The following is a 16,314-nucleotide window of genomic DNA, read 5'->3' on the forward strand; positions in this document are numbered from 1 at the left end:
AAAACACAGATTACTTGAATAGCCAATTCAAACACATTTAGTCAAAAGCATGCCTAAGTTTATTCTGCAGCTATAGGGAAAAAAACTGTAACATAAACAATATTGTTCTGACATGGGAAGAAATAACAGTATATTGGGAATGACCTTTTTGACTAGAAACGAATATTTAAATTAATTCCTTTATCAGTAGAGAGAGACCAGGAACTCAAAGCTATAGAACTAACTTCAAACAAAGTCTGAAAACACTAACAAAGTTTTTAAAATTTGAGGCATAAAGTCTTTTTTTTCTAGTATCTCTGAATAGTCAACTATAACGGACTCTAGTAGAACATTTGCCTAGCAGTCATAACCAACTTCCTGTATTATGATTTGGGGAATTTAGCCTTGCCATCTCTCATCCCTTAAAACAAAGCAAATAAAAATCTATGCCATAAAAACAGAAGGATTATTTCCTTTCTCTTCCATGAAGCCATGAGTTAGTTCTGATGAACTATGGCACCAGAAGTCTAAACTCTGAGTAGCTCTACCTGTGATTATAAGTACACAGGGGAAAAACAAAACAAAACAAAACAAAACAAAAAAACAAGTACACAGGGGAAGAGGAATCGGAATTCCCATGATCAATGAAAAGTGAATGGTTCACTGAGCATTACAACAGTGTTGCATTCAACCTCTGTTTAAATAAACTAAATGCTAAAAATGTTTACTTTGATTAAATGCTGGAAGGATGCCACAGTGGAAAAAAAGTGGGCTTCAGAATCAGAGAAATGGGTTCTAGTTTATTATATAATCTTTGGACAAATCCGCTTCTCTGACACTTGGTAAACTTCTCACCAATAAATGAGGATAACAATACCTCAAGAGCAATTTGGTACATATTAAATAACGTAAATCAAGGATCTAATACAATGATTATTACAAAGCAGTGCTCAAACACCATTATCCCCTCAACCTCAGAATCTCTCATTTAGTCTCTTTTACTGAGTCCTTTTCTCAATAGTGAGCTCACAAATATACTACTGGCTCTCAGAAAGGGGGGAAAAAAAGCCCAAATTTATAGCTTTGGTTTACAGCACTGGTTGATTTCTGCAATGTAAATATTCTCACTTGACTGATCTCAGGTTATAAGCACAAAGTCAACTGAACACAGAGTTGGAAAGAGATGCACATGGCTACTCTCTGTCCCATTACCCTTTTACTCCCTCCACAACACTTTTACAATCTGAAATTATCTCGTTTAATGTTTAGGTATTGTCTGTCTCCCCCAACAGGAATATAAGCACCATACAGGCAGGGACCTAGTCTATCCTGTTCTCTACCATGACCTCAAATGGAAAAAAAAAAAAAAAAGACTAATTCAAACAAAGCACTCATACCCACAATTCCAAGAACACTGTTCCTTTTGTTTGGAAAAGGAAAAAAGAATAAACATGGCCAGTAACTACCAAATGCTTAATTAAAAGAGCTCACTCAGACAATAAAAATGGGCCAGGCACAGCAAGTTACACATAAAGGACAACATTTATAGATGTCCATCTGGTACAACAAACTTATATAACTGAAGGCAAGCAATCTTACCATTCTTAATAAATGCATAAACAGTTCTTGTATGGTCAGAGAAAAGGAATACAACTACTACTGTTAATAAATCCTACATGATGATTTTTGTATGTTTTATTGATCCAGCTTGTAGGCCCAGCCTCCCATACCCTGAATTTACTTTACCTGCATGAATTAACATCCGTAAACATTCTACAGAGTTGTGATAAGCTGCTTCATGAATTGGCATCCATCCCCTGTTATCAGCAACATCAACGCTACGTCCCTTTTTGAGCAGTTTTCTTAAGACTTTAACATTGCCTTCCCTGGCAGCAAGTCCAACCGTGGAGCATGTGTCAGAGTAAGCCTCTGTAAAATCCATTCTTTTGACCAGTCTACAAAACAAGGCAGAAAGAAAACACTATAGACAGTAAAACAACACTGTACTCCTAAAGATTAGCAGATCGAAGCAGGCCTGTCTTGCATCTGTCACAGGACTGCTGAGGAAAAGCCTAAGGTGGAGAAAGCGACCTGTCATGCCACAGCCTCTGCTGGAGTCTAAACCAGAAATGTCTCTAGGGAACTGGGATTCCTTGGAATGTTATTTAAGATATCAAGAGGGCAGCCCCGGTGGCTCAGCGGTTTAGTGCTGCCTTCAGCCCAGGGCCTGATCCTGGAGACCCGGAATCGAATCCCACGTCTGGCTCCCTGCATGGAGCCTGCTTCTCCCTCTGCCTGTGTCTCTGCCTCTCTCTCATGCTCTGTGTGTCTCATGAATAAATAAATAAAATCTCAAACCAAAAAAATAAATAAATAAAAAGATACCAAGAGTTTTAAGTGTTCTATCATTCCACTTCTAGAAATGTCTGAGCAGCAATTTCCTGCAGTCTTCTGCTCCTGTTCATATTCCACCGAATTGCATTCACTGGAATTCCGTGGATGAAGGAGCTAAACACCTCCAGTTAATCCCCAAGATGTAGTCTTTTACGTACAGATGGCCATTTAACTAACAGCAATGCTCAGCCTCAAGAATTAAGTTGCAGTCCACTCCAGGGAAAAGCTAAATCCAAAAAAAGCTAGGAAAGGAATGAACAAAGGAAAAGAACAAAGATAAGTAATAACTGTAGTTTTTCTGCTGGTCCTTTACGAAAGAGGCTTACATATTCATGTTTTCTTTCCTTGATGAAAATGTCCCACTGATAGAATATTTTGAATACACTGAAACGAATAAGAGCATCATAAAAAGACAAGTCCAGCTTTCCTACACCAGCCTGGAAATTTCTTGACAGCATTAGTGCCTCTTCCTCATCATCTCCCTCCAAAGGTCATTTCATGTTCCCCCAGTACAGTTCTCAGCAGATGATTCTCACAAAGACAGCTTCTTGTTAATCATACTGTATGAGGCTAAGGTTCAGGATTCTCAGGGAAAGGGTCATCTCCCAAGGGGCAGTGCCTCTTAATAACATTCCTCTTCCAGTCTTTCTTAGTTTTTCTAATGATGTAAGGAGGTGGTTCTGGAAATGTCAACATGTCTAGTCCAATACAGGTGAAAAACTTTCTACAACCCCATTCTAAATAATCTATACAAAAAATGAAGGTTTAGGGCAGCCCGGGTGGCTCAACGGTTTAGCGCCACCTTCAGCCCAGGGCATGATCCTGGAGTCCTGGGATGGAGTCCCATGTCAGGCTCCTTGCATGGTGCCTGCTTCTCCCTCTGCCTGTGTCTGTGCCCCTCTCTCTCTCTCTCTCTCTCTCTCTCTCTCTGTCTCACGAATAAATAGATAAAATCTTTAAAAAACAAAATGAAGGTTTAAAAGGAGAAATTAAAAGAAAGCACAAAGCAGGGCGCCCAGGTGGCTCAGTCAGTTAAGCATCTGCCTTTGGCTCAGGTCATGATCCCAGGATCCTGGGATCAAGCCTCGCATCAGGTTCCCATCTTGGCAGGGAACCTGATTCTTCTCCCTCTGCTACTCCTCTTGCCTGTACTTTCTCTCTCGGCCTCTCTATGTCAAATAAATGAATAAAATCTTAAAAAGAAAAAGCACACAGCATTTCTTGTAAGACATTTAAATTTATCCATTGTCACATTTAAATATAAAGCTATAACTGCGGAAGTTGATTCTATAGTCAGCCTAAAAGCTAACATTAGCTACCGTTAATCTGATTGGATCCAATGGTCCGTTACTCAAAAAGTGAAGATATTTATTACAGAATATCTAATTATGCAGTTGACAGTTATTTACTATGCACCAACAGCTGATCAGTAAGTGGCAGATATAAAAATGATATAGATTTATGGACAGCCTCACAGAAATGATAAATACATGTTATTCAAAACAGAAGGAAGAAAGTACTCCAAGACAAGTAGAGATAAAGAGCCATGGCTGGTCAAAGAAGGAAGAAACCACCTCAACTAGTGAGGGATGTGAACTGGCCCTTCAATACAGGATCTGACAATGAGAAAAAGGGCAGAGGAGCATTCCTAGGCCAAAGGAGAAACACAAGCAACACTATGTAAATGAACAAGCAAGGGTGAATAGGGACAGTGACTAAGGGGAAAATTACTTTACTTTGGAAGGAGGATTAGCTAAACAAAGAACAGGAGGAAAAGGAGCTTACAGAGGCAGCTAAAGGCCAAACTGTGGAGGATGAATGCTAGGCTACACTTTGTTGAAAGATGCTAACTTCCAGCTACAGCCATTACATCCAAGTTTCACAAAAAAGAGACCACATGTTTTATGGCAATTTACGGCATATTCACCTCACACAAGAAAAAACTGTTCCTATGTAAGAAAAACATATGCACGTGCACACACACACAAGAATACCCCTCCAAAGACCTTAAAAAACAGTAATCTAGTAAAAACAAGTATGAATCCCTTTCCAATTGTTGCTTTTCTCAGTTACAAATACTGTTAATGGATCTAGATTAACGAAAATAACCTGAAAAAAAAAATATTGGAACTGGGTAATATCTTAGAGATACTTAAGAGAAGAAGAAGCCAAAAGAAACATACTATAGCAGAATCACTCTCCTCCACCCTTCATGCCAGCCAACTCGTTAACATGCATCAACTATATGCAAGATCTCCTATAAAATCCTTCCCACGTTCTTGACTAAAAATGAGTACGAGGTCAAACAACCAAATGTGATGTATAAACCTGAAATGGATCCTGGATGGTGAAAAGTATTAAAAATATCAGCCTCAAAAAAATAAATAAATAAAAATAAATGAAAATAGCCTCAAAAAGCAACTGTGAGACAATTAATGAAATCTAAATATGTAATAGATGTCATTTTGTTAATTTTCTTAGATGTGATAACGGCATTCTTGAAGTACTTGGCACTAAAAAGTAACAGCTGCTACTTACTTCTAACGTTTTAGATTAAAGGGTACAGAGATGGGGGGAAAGTAACTGGCTAAACGTCAAGGAGTGGATCAGGTGGAGAGTACAGGAACGATTACTGTACTTGCTCAATCGTTCTTTCTGTATGTCTGAAACTTTTCGGGAAGGTTCGGAGTAGGTGGAAGCCAACCATCCCGGGCAACGTGAAACTCGAACTTGGAAAATACACGAAACGACCTTTATTTTTTAAGCTAAGTTTTTTCTTTCTAACAGTTTCCTTCTGGTTTCTTAAGAGTCCGAATAATACTCTTTGTGTCTGGGGGCTTTAAAGTCGTGTTGTCGCTGAGGACGCCGACACAGACATGCACCGCGGAGAACCAGGGCCGGCCGCAGCTCCCGTTTCCGCCCCGAGCGGGCGGCGCGGGTCCGAGGGAGGGCGCCTCGCACACGGCACACGGCACACGGCACACGGCACACGACGCCCGCCGCCCGCCGCCCGCCGCCCGCGACACGTCTCGAGGACGCGGACCCGCGGGGGAGGAGCCCCCAGGGGACGGCGCTTCTCCCCAGAGGAACGCGCCCACACCCCAAACTGGACACCGGGCAGGTTTGACGCATCACCTCTGACGCCGGCGCAGGAGACACCACTTGGCCTACTCTTTTCTGAACGAGCCGCTCACGACACGAAAGCGAACAGGGCCGCCCCGCGTGTGAACGTCAGGGCGAGCTGCGCGGCAGCACTTCGGCCGCGGGCCACCACCTGGGGTAAACTGCGTTACGCGAAGGCCGACGTGCGCGGGCGGGGGGCGAGCCGAGGGCGGCACCGGCGGCTCGCGCTCCCCCGCGGCCGCCCAACGGGCAGCGGCCCCGCTCGCCGGCGCCACACGTCTCCCTCCGCGCCGTCCCCCCTCCGCGCCGGGGCCGGGGCCGGGGCCGCCGCTCCTCGGACCCGCTCGAAGGAAGCGGACAGTCCGACCTGAGCCGCAAACGCCAGGAGCGGACTGTGGGCGCCGCAGGCCTCTGCACACGCGACCCCGGAGGTCACGGCGAGCTACAGGGGCTGCGGGAGAAGCCATCGCTCGGCACGCGGAAGGCCAGTCCCTCCCGGTCTCCTCAGCAAGGAAAGAAAGTGCCGCGGCCTCGGAAGCCGTCTCTCGAACTAAACGTCCCAGGGTGCTTTGCGCCCCCGAGCGGACAGTGCGGCCACTGCGCCTGCGCTCGCGCGGCCGGGTCCTCGCGGCGGGGAGGCTGCGGTCCCCGCTGGAGCCGGCGCGGCAGGGACCGGGCGAGGGTCGACCGCCACCGCAGCCGCCGAGCCAGGGAACGATGTGGGTTTTTGGTTACGGGTCCCTGATCTGGAAGGTGGACTTCCCCTATCAGGACAAGTTGGTCGGATACATCACAGGCTACAACAGGCGCTTCTGGCAGGGAAGCACCGACCACCGCGGGGTCCCCGGCAAGGTGAGGCGCCAACCAGCCCCCCGCCCTTACTGCCCCCGGAGCGCCGCCCCAGCTCCTGGCCCGGCTCTGCTGGACCTGCACCCGCGTGTCGGACGGCTGCCCAGGCGCGCTAGGAGTGAAGCTGTCCGGCCGGCCGGCTCCCTCGGCCACTTGCCCCCACCTCCCCCAAGCCAAGGGCACCCCTCCCGAAGCCCCTGGAGATGCGGGGGGTTAGCTTCTCGAGGAAGCAAGAAACGTGGGCGCAAGCACACTAGCTCCACAAGGCTGACGTGCTCGGAGGGGGCCCAGCTCTTGGCAACCTCTGCCAAAAGAAAAAAAAAAAAAAAAAACAGGCGGGAAGATCAATCTTCGTGTCACCACGGAGTTGAAATACCAAAACAACTTGCGCATTCAACTTTTTATCATTAAGCTTGTTGGCATTTCTGCATTTGGGCAGACTTTCATTGGTTTCAGTTGAAGCGAACATGTTATTTCTGGGGTTTCTTTGTGTCGGTCCAAAGGTTTTCGTTTATGACACCTAAGGTCACAGAAGAAATAGTTTCCAAAATAAGCTCCGGTTATTAAGGAGCTCACTTTGGTCACTTACTTTGGTTGTCAGGTACTGGCAAAGTTAAATGAGTTCCTGGTTTGTTACTTAAGTAACACAGTACCCGTTACTCTGTGCAGCATTATTCTAATGTTTCTTTCTCCATGTTTCTTCTCTAAATTATGAATGAGAGATGTAAGTTCTTTGATCCATTTTTCAGTCATACAAAGACATTCATCCTAATGTAGTAGCAGCTCGCTGTTTATGCAGATTAAGCCTTGTATTGGCTGCAAAGCAACCAAATCCACAAGGAAAACTTAAGTTTTGGGTAACAATTTGGATACCTTAAATATGTTTTAGTTAATCTCCTCTAACTTTTGGAAGTGTACAAAATTTTTTGTTTATTTGTTCTCTCAAGTATTCTGAGAGTTATATGAGCTTGATTACTGTTTTTTGAAAAGAAATTAACATTGGCCCCAGAACAGAATATATAAAATGGTAGAATTTGGCTTTCAGATAGGCAGATGACTTCAAAATAGGGGAGTAACTTAGGGCAGATGCACATTTGTAAGCCACCAGAAACTTCATGGCCAAAATTTCCTCAAGAATATTATAAAACAGGCACTTGGCTGGCTCAGTCGCTAAAGCATGCTGAGTCTTGATTTCCCGGTTTAAATATGAGCCCCACATTGGGTGTAAAGAACAATGTTTAAGACTTTACAGAGTTGGGGATCCCTGGGTGGCGCAGCGGTTTGGCGCCTGCCTTTGGCCTAGGGCGCGATCCTGGAGACCCAGGATCGAATCCCACGTCGGGCTCCCGGTGCATGGAGCCTGCTTCTCCCTCTGCCTATGTCTCTGCCTCTCTCTCTCTCTCTCTGACTATCATAAATAAATAAAAAAAAAAATTTAAAAAAAAAAAAAGACTTTACAGAGTTAAGGAAAATTAAACTTGTTAGTAAAACTTCTAAGTAAAGTGCCTTTTGTGTTGTCAGATACAAACACTTAAAACTTCTATTCTTAAGAGAAAATCCTTAACCCAGCCTCCAATTTTAATGACCAAATGTTAAATGATGACAAATGTGGTTTTGCTTTTTGTTTGTTTACTTTGTTTTGAGAGAGAGGGAGCATCTGCACACAAACATTGGTGGGACAAACATTGAGGGTACAGGGGAACAGAGGGAGAGGGAGAGAGAGAATCTTATGCAGGCTCCATGTCCAGCACCAAGCCCAATTAGGGGCTAAATGCTCACCATCGTGAGATCATGAGCTGAAATCAAGAGTCCTATGCCTAACCAACTGAGCCACCCAGGAGCCCCACAAATATGGCTTCAATAGCACATTTTACTACTCTAGTTTCAGTCAAAACGTACGATGCATTTATTATATAGCACATTGAGATATGTACACTGTCAGAAGAGAATGATTAAGTTGTCAGGCCAATGCAGCAGCTCATGATTCTTTAAAAGTAGAAAGGAGCTATAAAAGCCAGTATCTTCTCACTTAAATTTACTAAAATACAGGGCAGGTAAGTTGGGGGACAGGAAGACTGCAATGTCTAGAAGTTTTTAAAGGATCATAGCAAATTAAAAAGGAAGTCTGTGTACCAAATATTTTCTAAGTATACTGTTCTATTTTAAAAAACCCTGGAAAGAACATTATTATTTTACTTAACATTTATTATAACAGATCACCAGCTTTACTGTGATCTGTCTTAACTGTCTATCAAACAAAAATCCAAAAGGCTACATAGATATCCAGCCAATTAGAAGAATGACATGGATGTTTTATAGGACTATGTATGTCTTTTACAGCAACATATGCTCCTAGTAAGTTAGTCACCATATGAATTGTGATATTATTTTTAAAATGTTAGGCTCATCTCCACACCCTGCAATGTGACATTTGTGGGAAAAATACCAAACCTACTTGCTTTATTCAATTATGCTTTCTTTTTAGCTTCATTAAACTTTAATTTCTTCCTAAGTTTTATTAAGCATCTCATTTATATATAACAAAACTGGCAACATCTCACTAAATTAAGGATTTATTTAAATGTGAACACTTATTTACAGCACAGAGAATATATTTCAATTTCAAAAAGGAAACATTTTAACATAAGAGATAATCATGAACATTTACTAAATCTCTGTTCTAGATCTAGATCAGAAAAATTATTCTATTCAATGAAAGCACCTATAATGATTCATATTTCATGATATCCTCCAATCCTATTCAGCTTGAAAGACCCCTTCTTTAGTTTCATTCTCCAAAGAAGCTTTCATATGATTTATAAATGTACACTGTTTTTCAATAACATATATTTATTTTAGGGACAAAAAGTTTAAGTTTTAGAAAATATTTCCAAGGGGCACGGGGGTAGCTCAGTCGGTTGAGCATCCGACTCTTGATTTCAGCTCAGGTTATAACCTCAGGATTGTGAGATCAAGCGCTACAGCAGGCTCTGCATGCAGTGGGGAATTTGCTTGAGATTATCTCCCTCTTCTTCTGCCCCTCCCTCTACTTATACATTCTCTCTCTCTAAAATAAATTAATATTTTAAAAATATATATTTCCAAGTAAATTTATCACTAGTGCCAAAAGTCCATGTCTTTATCATCTATAAACAGTCACAGAGAGTCCATTTATTTACCCTTAAAATGATTCCTTATGTACTCTGTTCAATCTGTTTCCTGCCACCACCTATAAAGTCCAGGACTTTTCTACCACTCCCCTCTTTCAACAGTTCTTACTGAGCACTTAAATATGTAAGTAGGAGACACCTATGCAAACAGCAATACCTGACAAGTGCCACAAGGGAAGTGAATAAAAGAAAAAATGAGAGTTTAGGAGAAGGAGGTGCTGCAAAGTTGCCTGGGGAGTACACCAAGCCTTTATGAATAGAATGGCAGGAGGATATCCCAGAGATGGAAAAGGAAGGGCAATCCACACTGAGTACTGGCATATCCAAAGACATGAATGTATGTACAAGTTAGAAATAAATCAGTACAGCTTGAGGCGAAAAACGGTAAGAAATGAGGTTTGTGTTAAGTCATGCTGGGGAATTTTTATTTTATCTTGTAGAATATTACAACCCTGAAAAATTCAAAGTACAGGAGTGAGTGGCCCAATTTTTGCATAGTCATTCCAGGGCCAAGTAGAGAACTAGAAGTAAACAAAACAAGAGGTGAGCAGTGACGTCTCTAAGAAAGCAACTGAAGGCTACAGAGGAACCAGATACAGAAGAATCAAAAGACAGGGATCCCTGGATGGCTCAGTTTAGTGCCTGCCTTTGGCCCAGGGTGTGATCCTAGAGTCCCAGGATTGAGTCCCGCATCAGGTTCCCTGCATGGAGCCTACTTCTCCCTCTGCCTCTCTCGCGCTCTCTTTCATGAATAAATAAAATCTTTTAAAAAAAAAATAAAAAAGAAGAATCAAAAAACAGCAACCAAGAATTGATGACTGGGCTGGATATAAGGGAGACAAGGAAAAAAGGAGTGCAGAACTTGTCACCTGGACCACTAAAATTTTACTCAAGGGTCTACCTCCTTCCCACTCTAACTTGCATACTATACACTTTACCACTCGGATCTTCCCCACACACTTCTTTTATCACACCAGTCATCTGCTCCTCAAGTGTTACAGTAGCTCCTAATTTCCTATTTCTCCCAAATTTCATTGGCTTATTTTCCTTTGTCCCATAATTTCACATCCATTCTTTGGCTCTTCAAATCTGACCATCTTGTTTCTCCAGTTATCTTTCTGAATCATCTCTGCATTTGGGGACATCTAGTAAAGTCAGACACTTAGCCTGTGTAGTCTTGCCTCTGGGTCCACACTTGTGAATTATGCCTTTTGCCAGAATTTTGTCTTCCTTTCTGACCACCCAAGACTCTAATTCTTACTGTGCTCATACCATTCATCTTGGCCCTAAGTGTTCTCTATTTCACATGTTAAGTTCATATTCCAAAATTATAAGCTTTTAAAGCAAGAATCAAGGTTTTATCTTCTCTACAATATAGGTATTTAATAAATAGCTTCTAATTCACTTTGAAGTTCAAAGTAATATGGTAGGGACACCTGGGAGGCTCAGTGGTCGAGCATCTGCCTTTGGCTCAGGGTTGTGGTCCCAGAGTGCCGGGATCGAGTCCCACATCAGGCTCCCCTCAAGGAGCCTGCTTATCCCTTTGCCTATGTCTCTGCCTCTCTGTGTCTCTAACGAATAAATAAATAAAATCTTAAAAAAAAAAGTAATATGGTAATACCAACAGTATGACCCACATCAATATATGTATCCTCACTGTGGCATTTTCTTAAGTACAAAACAAGTCAAATCTAAAGGCCCAACAACACAAGAATGCTTAAATTAGCTCAGTGATGATACAATATTATGTAACTTCTAAAATGTATAAGACTAACAAGAAAATATAATTAAATAAGAAGCATAATCCAAAATCCCATGTTTTCCATGATTACAAATTGTCTATACAAATAGACAAAGACTAGAGGAAATAGCAGTAAACACAAAATATCTGCATGATTTATGCTATGTGCCAGACAATAGGCAAACAAATGTTAAACCAAAAATGTTACAATGCTTATAATTCAGCATTCTCATTAATGATGCTAACATGTCAATAGATACATACCCTTTGGCACTAAGTAGGAAGTGTACTTTAAAAAAAAAAAAAAAAGGCAGACAGCTCCAGACCTACAGGATCAAAAACTCTGGGACGGTGGCCAAGCAATGTGTTCATCAACCCTCCAGGTAATTTTGATCTACACTAAAAGTTTGAAAACCACCTATTACAGGAAAGCACTCTGGAAGAGCATATTTTGTTCCCTAATAAAACTATAGCAATCTGACCAGGACTTGTATTTATAACTGTGTCTTCCTTTGCCTTTCATTTTAGGTAAGCCTTAGTCACATGTGTGTTTTTTAATATATCAATTTTAAGTGAACATAATATAGCTAATATATACAAATTGAAGGGATCCTTTTAGAAAGGATAGGTGTATTTTCTTAGTTAATTCACTTGAAGATTTATCAGAAAAAATAAGTGCTAAAATAGTGTTCAGTATGAACAAATGAAATTGAAATATTCCATGTCAACAATAAATTGCTAATGTTCGGTTAGTTGATAAACTGATTCAGAAAAATATATATATACTTTTTTTTTTTTTACTTTTTTTAAAACAGCCTGGAAGAGTTGTGACTCTTGTTGAAGATCCTGGGGTATGGTATAATTATTCTTTTCTGTATAGTCTTTAATCATATAAAATGTTGAAATGTTTCTGTTTTAATAATCAATGAAATTTTATCAACAGTCATCAGAGACAGTTTGAACACCAGATCTAGAATTCTTCTTTGTATTTGTTGTGTTTCTTTTCAATTGTTGGGAAAAGTTGGAATGCACACTGCAAGGCAGACAATAACCAAATGGCATGCAGTCACATTTTTCTTTTTTTTTTTTTCATTTTTCTTTTCTTACTGAGTTTATTGACTAAGAATTAATGGAGCCAGCCTTCAGACAACCAGACTGTCACTAAGAATCAAATGGAACCCTTAAAACTCTCCTCATATTGCTGGGGGTTTACTATTCTTAGCAGAAATCCCAGTCAGGAATTATTACTTTATTGCCTAATTTTATTACTAGCACAACAGGATTTTAAAGAGGTTTGGAGCACTAGAAAATGTAATTACCTGATAGTCCTTTGTTTCTTAAATACTTTCAATCATTTCATTGACATGTGATACAAACTTTGATATTTTGAAGTTAAAGATTTAACTTTGGAAACAACTGTGATATATAAAAATCAAGCAGCAATCAATAGCAGATGAATAATGGTGAAATAGTGAGATGAAGTGCTTTCATAATTTGCATTAGGAAAAGAATATATAAAAATGGCTTCAGGGTGTCTGGCTAGCCCCCTCGGTACAGCATTCGACTCTTCATCCCAGGATCCTGAGTTCAAGCCCCATGTTAGGAATGGAGCCTACTTTAAAAAAAAAAAAAAAAAAAAAAAAAGGCTTCAAACTGATAACTGTAACTCTTAAAGTTAATATACTGCTGTTTCTATAGAATGTTAAATTCACTCAGGAAGATACTTAAGCAACCTAAAATTTAATTTTTAAACTTAAAGGTTGTGAATTAACTAGAATATCTACACTACAAACTGTAAGTCCTGCTTATATCATAATTTATTAACACAAAAAAAAAACTTTGCAGCCAAAATATATTGTTTTTACTGACACTTTATGAACAAGGAAATCAGCATTTAAAATAATTCTTCATTCTGAATAATTTCCTTGCATACTAGGGTACTTATCATTGTTTAAGTTTTCAAAATTATGTATTTTAGCCAGTGGAACTGAAATAAAAAATATCAGGTGTTCATTTGGTCATTAAAAATAGAGTTAAAAGGTTTTAAATCCATAAACATTTCACTAATAGTAGAGGGCAGTAGTTTCCAAACTGCTTCATGGAGTACTGTAGCCACTCTGAAGCCTACCTGAGGGGCTAAGTGGATTAAAGTGCTGGGTGCTGGCTGAGAGGGCTTTGATACCCCAACTTGCTTCAGCTAGAGCTGAGCATCACCTAGTTTTTTATGTATCAAGTGTGCCTTTGTTTGCAGAAAGGGTTCTGTGTTTTAAAAGCTTGGCAAGAAAGTCATCAACTACTTAAGGCCATAGCAAGTTAATTTTATTTGTTCATTTTTTCACTGAAGGAACTTTCAAATATCCTTTGTAAATTACTCCATCCAGAATACAAATGACAACCTGTTTTGTTGAGTTTGTACTTCTGGGTGCACAAGATATTTTCTTAGAGAAGTACATATCTTCACCTATTTTAGCCTTGTAAATACTAAATAATATATTTTCATTTTTCAACAGGGTTGTGTATGGGGTGTTGCTTATAGACTGCCAGTAGGAAAGGAAGAAGAAGTAAAAGCATACCTTGACATCAGAGAGAAAGGAGGCTACAGAACCACAACAGTCCTTTTTTATCCAAAAGATCCCACAACAAAACCATTCAGTGTGTTGCTATATATTGGAACATGTGATAATCCTAATTACCTTGGTCCTGCACCTCTTGAAGACATTGCTGAACAAATTTTTAATGCAGCTGGTCCAAGTGGAAGAAATACAGAATATCTTTTTGAACTTGCAAATTCTATGAGGAATCTTGTGCCAGAAGATGCAGATGAGCATCTTTTCTCTTTGGAAAAATTAGTAAAGGAACGTTTAGAAGGAAAACAGAACCTCAATTGCTTATAAAGACCTAATCACTGCCTTTTCCAAACAAGCAGAGCTTTTAGTCTTCAGAGAATAGCTTCATGCACACTGGCAATATGATTTGGAAAGACGTTTACTTGAATGTCTTATTTATTTTTAATGTTGTAGTCAAGATATGATCAAAATGTGCAGTTTAATTGCAAGTATCCTGAAACATGTAAATATTTAAAATACTGGGATACAGTTAAAGAAAAAAATCCAAGTTTTAATAATATAATGGTTTCCTAACTATATGATATTGAACACTTGCTCATGAGAAGTGAGTTCTTTAGAAAAATGCAATGAAGGACTCAGTTCAGAGCTTGTTTTTATCAGAGTAAATATAATTCTGTTGTCTCATATCACAGTAGTATTTTGAAGTTGTAGAGAATTAAGCCAAAGTCCAGCAAATATAATAAGGTAATACCTTCAATCTATTTCCTGTACAATAATTCTGTAACCATGGTTTAAAATATACAAGCTTAAAATAATGTGTAATTAGAAATATGTGGTAATATAGACAAGATTTCAGCCTCGATTGTGAACTTCCTTGTTCAGGTAGTAAATAAGACTCTTTCCAATTTAAGTCCAAAAGACTGGCATCTTTAATATAAATATGTCCTTACAATTATAATGTACTGTACCTCTCCTTTTTTAAATAAATGCATTTTACTACATGGAAAAAAAACTCATTTGGCTAAAAAAAGCAGAAATTACATTATAAAATCATATTCACTAACAATATAGTATGTCATTCATTCACTTTGTATTAATCTTATACTGAAAATTACAAAAAGAGAGATGGCCTTTCTGATATTACAAATTAACAGAAACACATATAATGAAAGTTTGGTATTTGAAATGACTTTTAGAATTGTAGTTTTTTTTAAAGTGGCATTACCTGATCATTTGCTACACAACTTTTTTTCTTCTTATATCTTATCACCAATATAAAGGTATCCACTTAAGAGTGTTGATGATGCTACTCAAATAGGAAATATACATGTGCATTAACTCATGTAGAATTGACCTTGATTCATTTTTTTAAAGATTTTATTTATTTATTTATTCATAGAGACACAGATAGAGAGAGAGAGAGAGAGAGAGAGAGAGAGGCAGAGACAAGGCAGAGGGACAGGCAGAAGGAGAAGCAGGCTCCACGCAGGGAGCCCGACGTGGGACTCAATTCAGAGTCTCCAGGATCACACCCTGGGCTGCAGGCGGCACCAAACCGCTGTGCCACCAGGGCTGCCCGACCTTGATGCTTATCAAGATTATTTCTGATTATAGGTTCCTTCTTTCACAATAGGACAGTCTTTTCAAAATCTTTTAACATAAAAAGAATTTCAGTATCATGTTAAATTTATTATGAAACTTAATAAAAATTCTCCAAACCCTGCATAACTAATAATTAATATAGAAAATGTTCACATTAAATCAAGTCAGCCTACATAGCAGGAAAAGTAGTCCTTTCCATGTTTAATTTATTAACACCTAACTTGGTAATTTACTCAGCTATATAACTACTTTAAATATTTTCCCAACATTTTCCAATTAGTTTCCAGAAAACATCTCACTTGTCCTGTAAAACAAGAAAAGAACTAATAACATTCATTAATGAGTATCCCATAAGGATATGCGCTTTACATATGGAAGTATTTTCTGGGTAACTCCTCTGAGTTTGCTTCCATAGTACCTTGCACAGTTACACACATACTGTAAGTAGTAGGAATCCAGGTGTCTCTTACCCTAAAACACAAGATCTTTCTATGATATATTTAAAAACCCACCCGAATTTCACCATCCTCACCATCCTCACCATCCACCATCTTTTTTTCAGGAGGTAAACTAAAGTAACTGTTTTGTATAATGAAAGAGTAAGTAGCTTGTTACATAAAGATGTTAGAGTTCATTTTGATAGATGTATAGATTCCCACAAATCTAATGAGCCTATTCAAGATTCACATTCTATAGCTCAGAATCATGTAAGTGAATTCAGAAATACAGCCTTTCCTCTTACCAACAAACCTAAGTCCAAAGGAGTTTGTAAGTCCCCAAAATGAATGTTCTACCATTTAATACATAACTGTTATAGAATATAAAGGTCAAGAGATAACTTTGGAATCCCATTTATATGTCTTTTTAGGCTTTCAGTTACAAGTTAGAC

General features: G+C 39.5%; 2 protein-coding genes across 9 annotated transcripts in view; one reads left to right on the forward strand and one right to left on the reverse strand.

Annotated features, from left to right (window-relative positions):
- ASB3 (ankyrin repeat and SOCS box containing 3) overlaps positions 1 to 16,314 on the reverse strand; it is a 104,481-nt gene that overhangs the window by 73,742 nt on the left and 14,425 nt on the right. For 4 of the 7 annotated variants that reach the window (XM_049115497.1, XM_049115499.1, XM_025466876.3 and 1 more), the window contains exons 1-2: positions 5,509 to 5,649; positions 1,726 to 1,934 (exon numbers count right to left, since the gene is read on the reverse strand). In XM_049115497.1, the coding sequence (XP_048971454.1) occupies positions 1,726 to 1,921 (196 nt within the window). In that variant the 5' untranslated portion in view covers positions 1,922 to 1,934; positions 5,509 to 5,649. Of the gene's footprint in view, positions 1 to 1,725; positions 1,935 to 2,364; positions 2,616 to 5,011; positions 5,152 to 5,508; positions 5,650 to 16,314 lie in introns of those variants that run through there. The other 3 variants (XM_025466892.3, XM_025466883.3, XM_025466866.3) reach the window with 3 other exon arrangements.
- CHAC2 (ChaC glutathione specific gamma-glutamylcyclotransferase 2) lies at positions 5,738 to 14,889 on the forward strand. 2 transcript variants are annotated; one of them, XM_025466959.3, is made up of 3 exons: positions 5,764 to 6,348; positions 12,072 to 12,107; positions 13,767 to 14,889. In XM_025466959.3, the coding sequence occupies exons 1-3, from the start codon at positions 6,214 to 6,216 to the stop codon at positions 14,148 to 14,150; spliced, it is 555 nt and encodes a 184-aa protein (XP_025322744.1). In that variant the 5' UTR covers positions 5,764 to 6,213; the 3' UTR covers positions 14,151 to 14,889. The 2 variants fall into 2 exon arrangements, with proteins under 2 accessions (XP_048971459.1, XP_025322744.1); XM_049115502.1 differs by lacking the exon at positions 12,072 to 12,107 and having other exon boundaries at positions 5,738 to 6,348.

The sequence above is a fragment of the Canis lupus genome, chromosome 10, assembly GCF_003254725.2.
Source record: "Canis lupus dingo isolate Sandy chromosome 10, ASM325472v2, whole genome shotgun sequence".
Classification (NCBI taxonomy): Eukaryota; Metazoa; Chordata; class Mammalia; order Carnivora; family Canidae; genus Canis; species Canis lupus.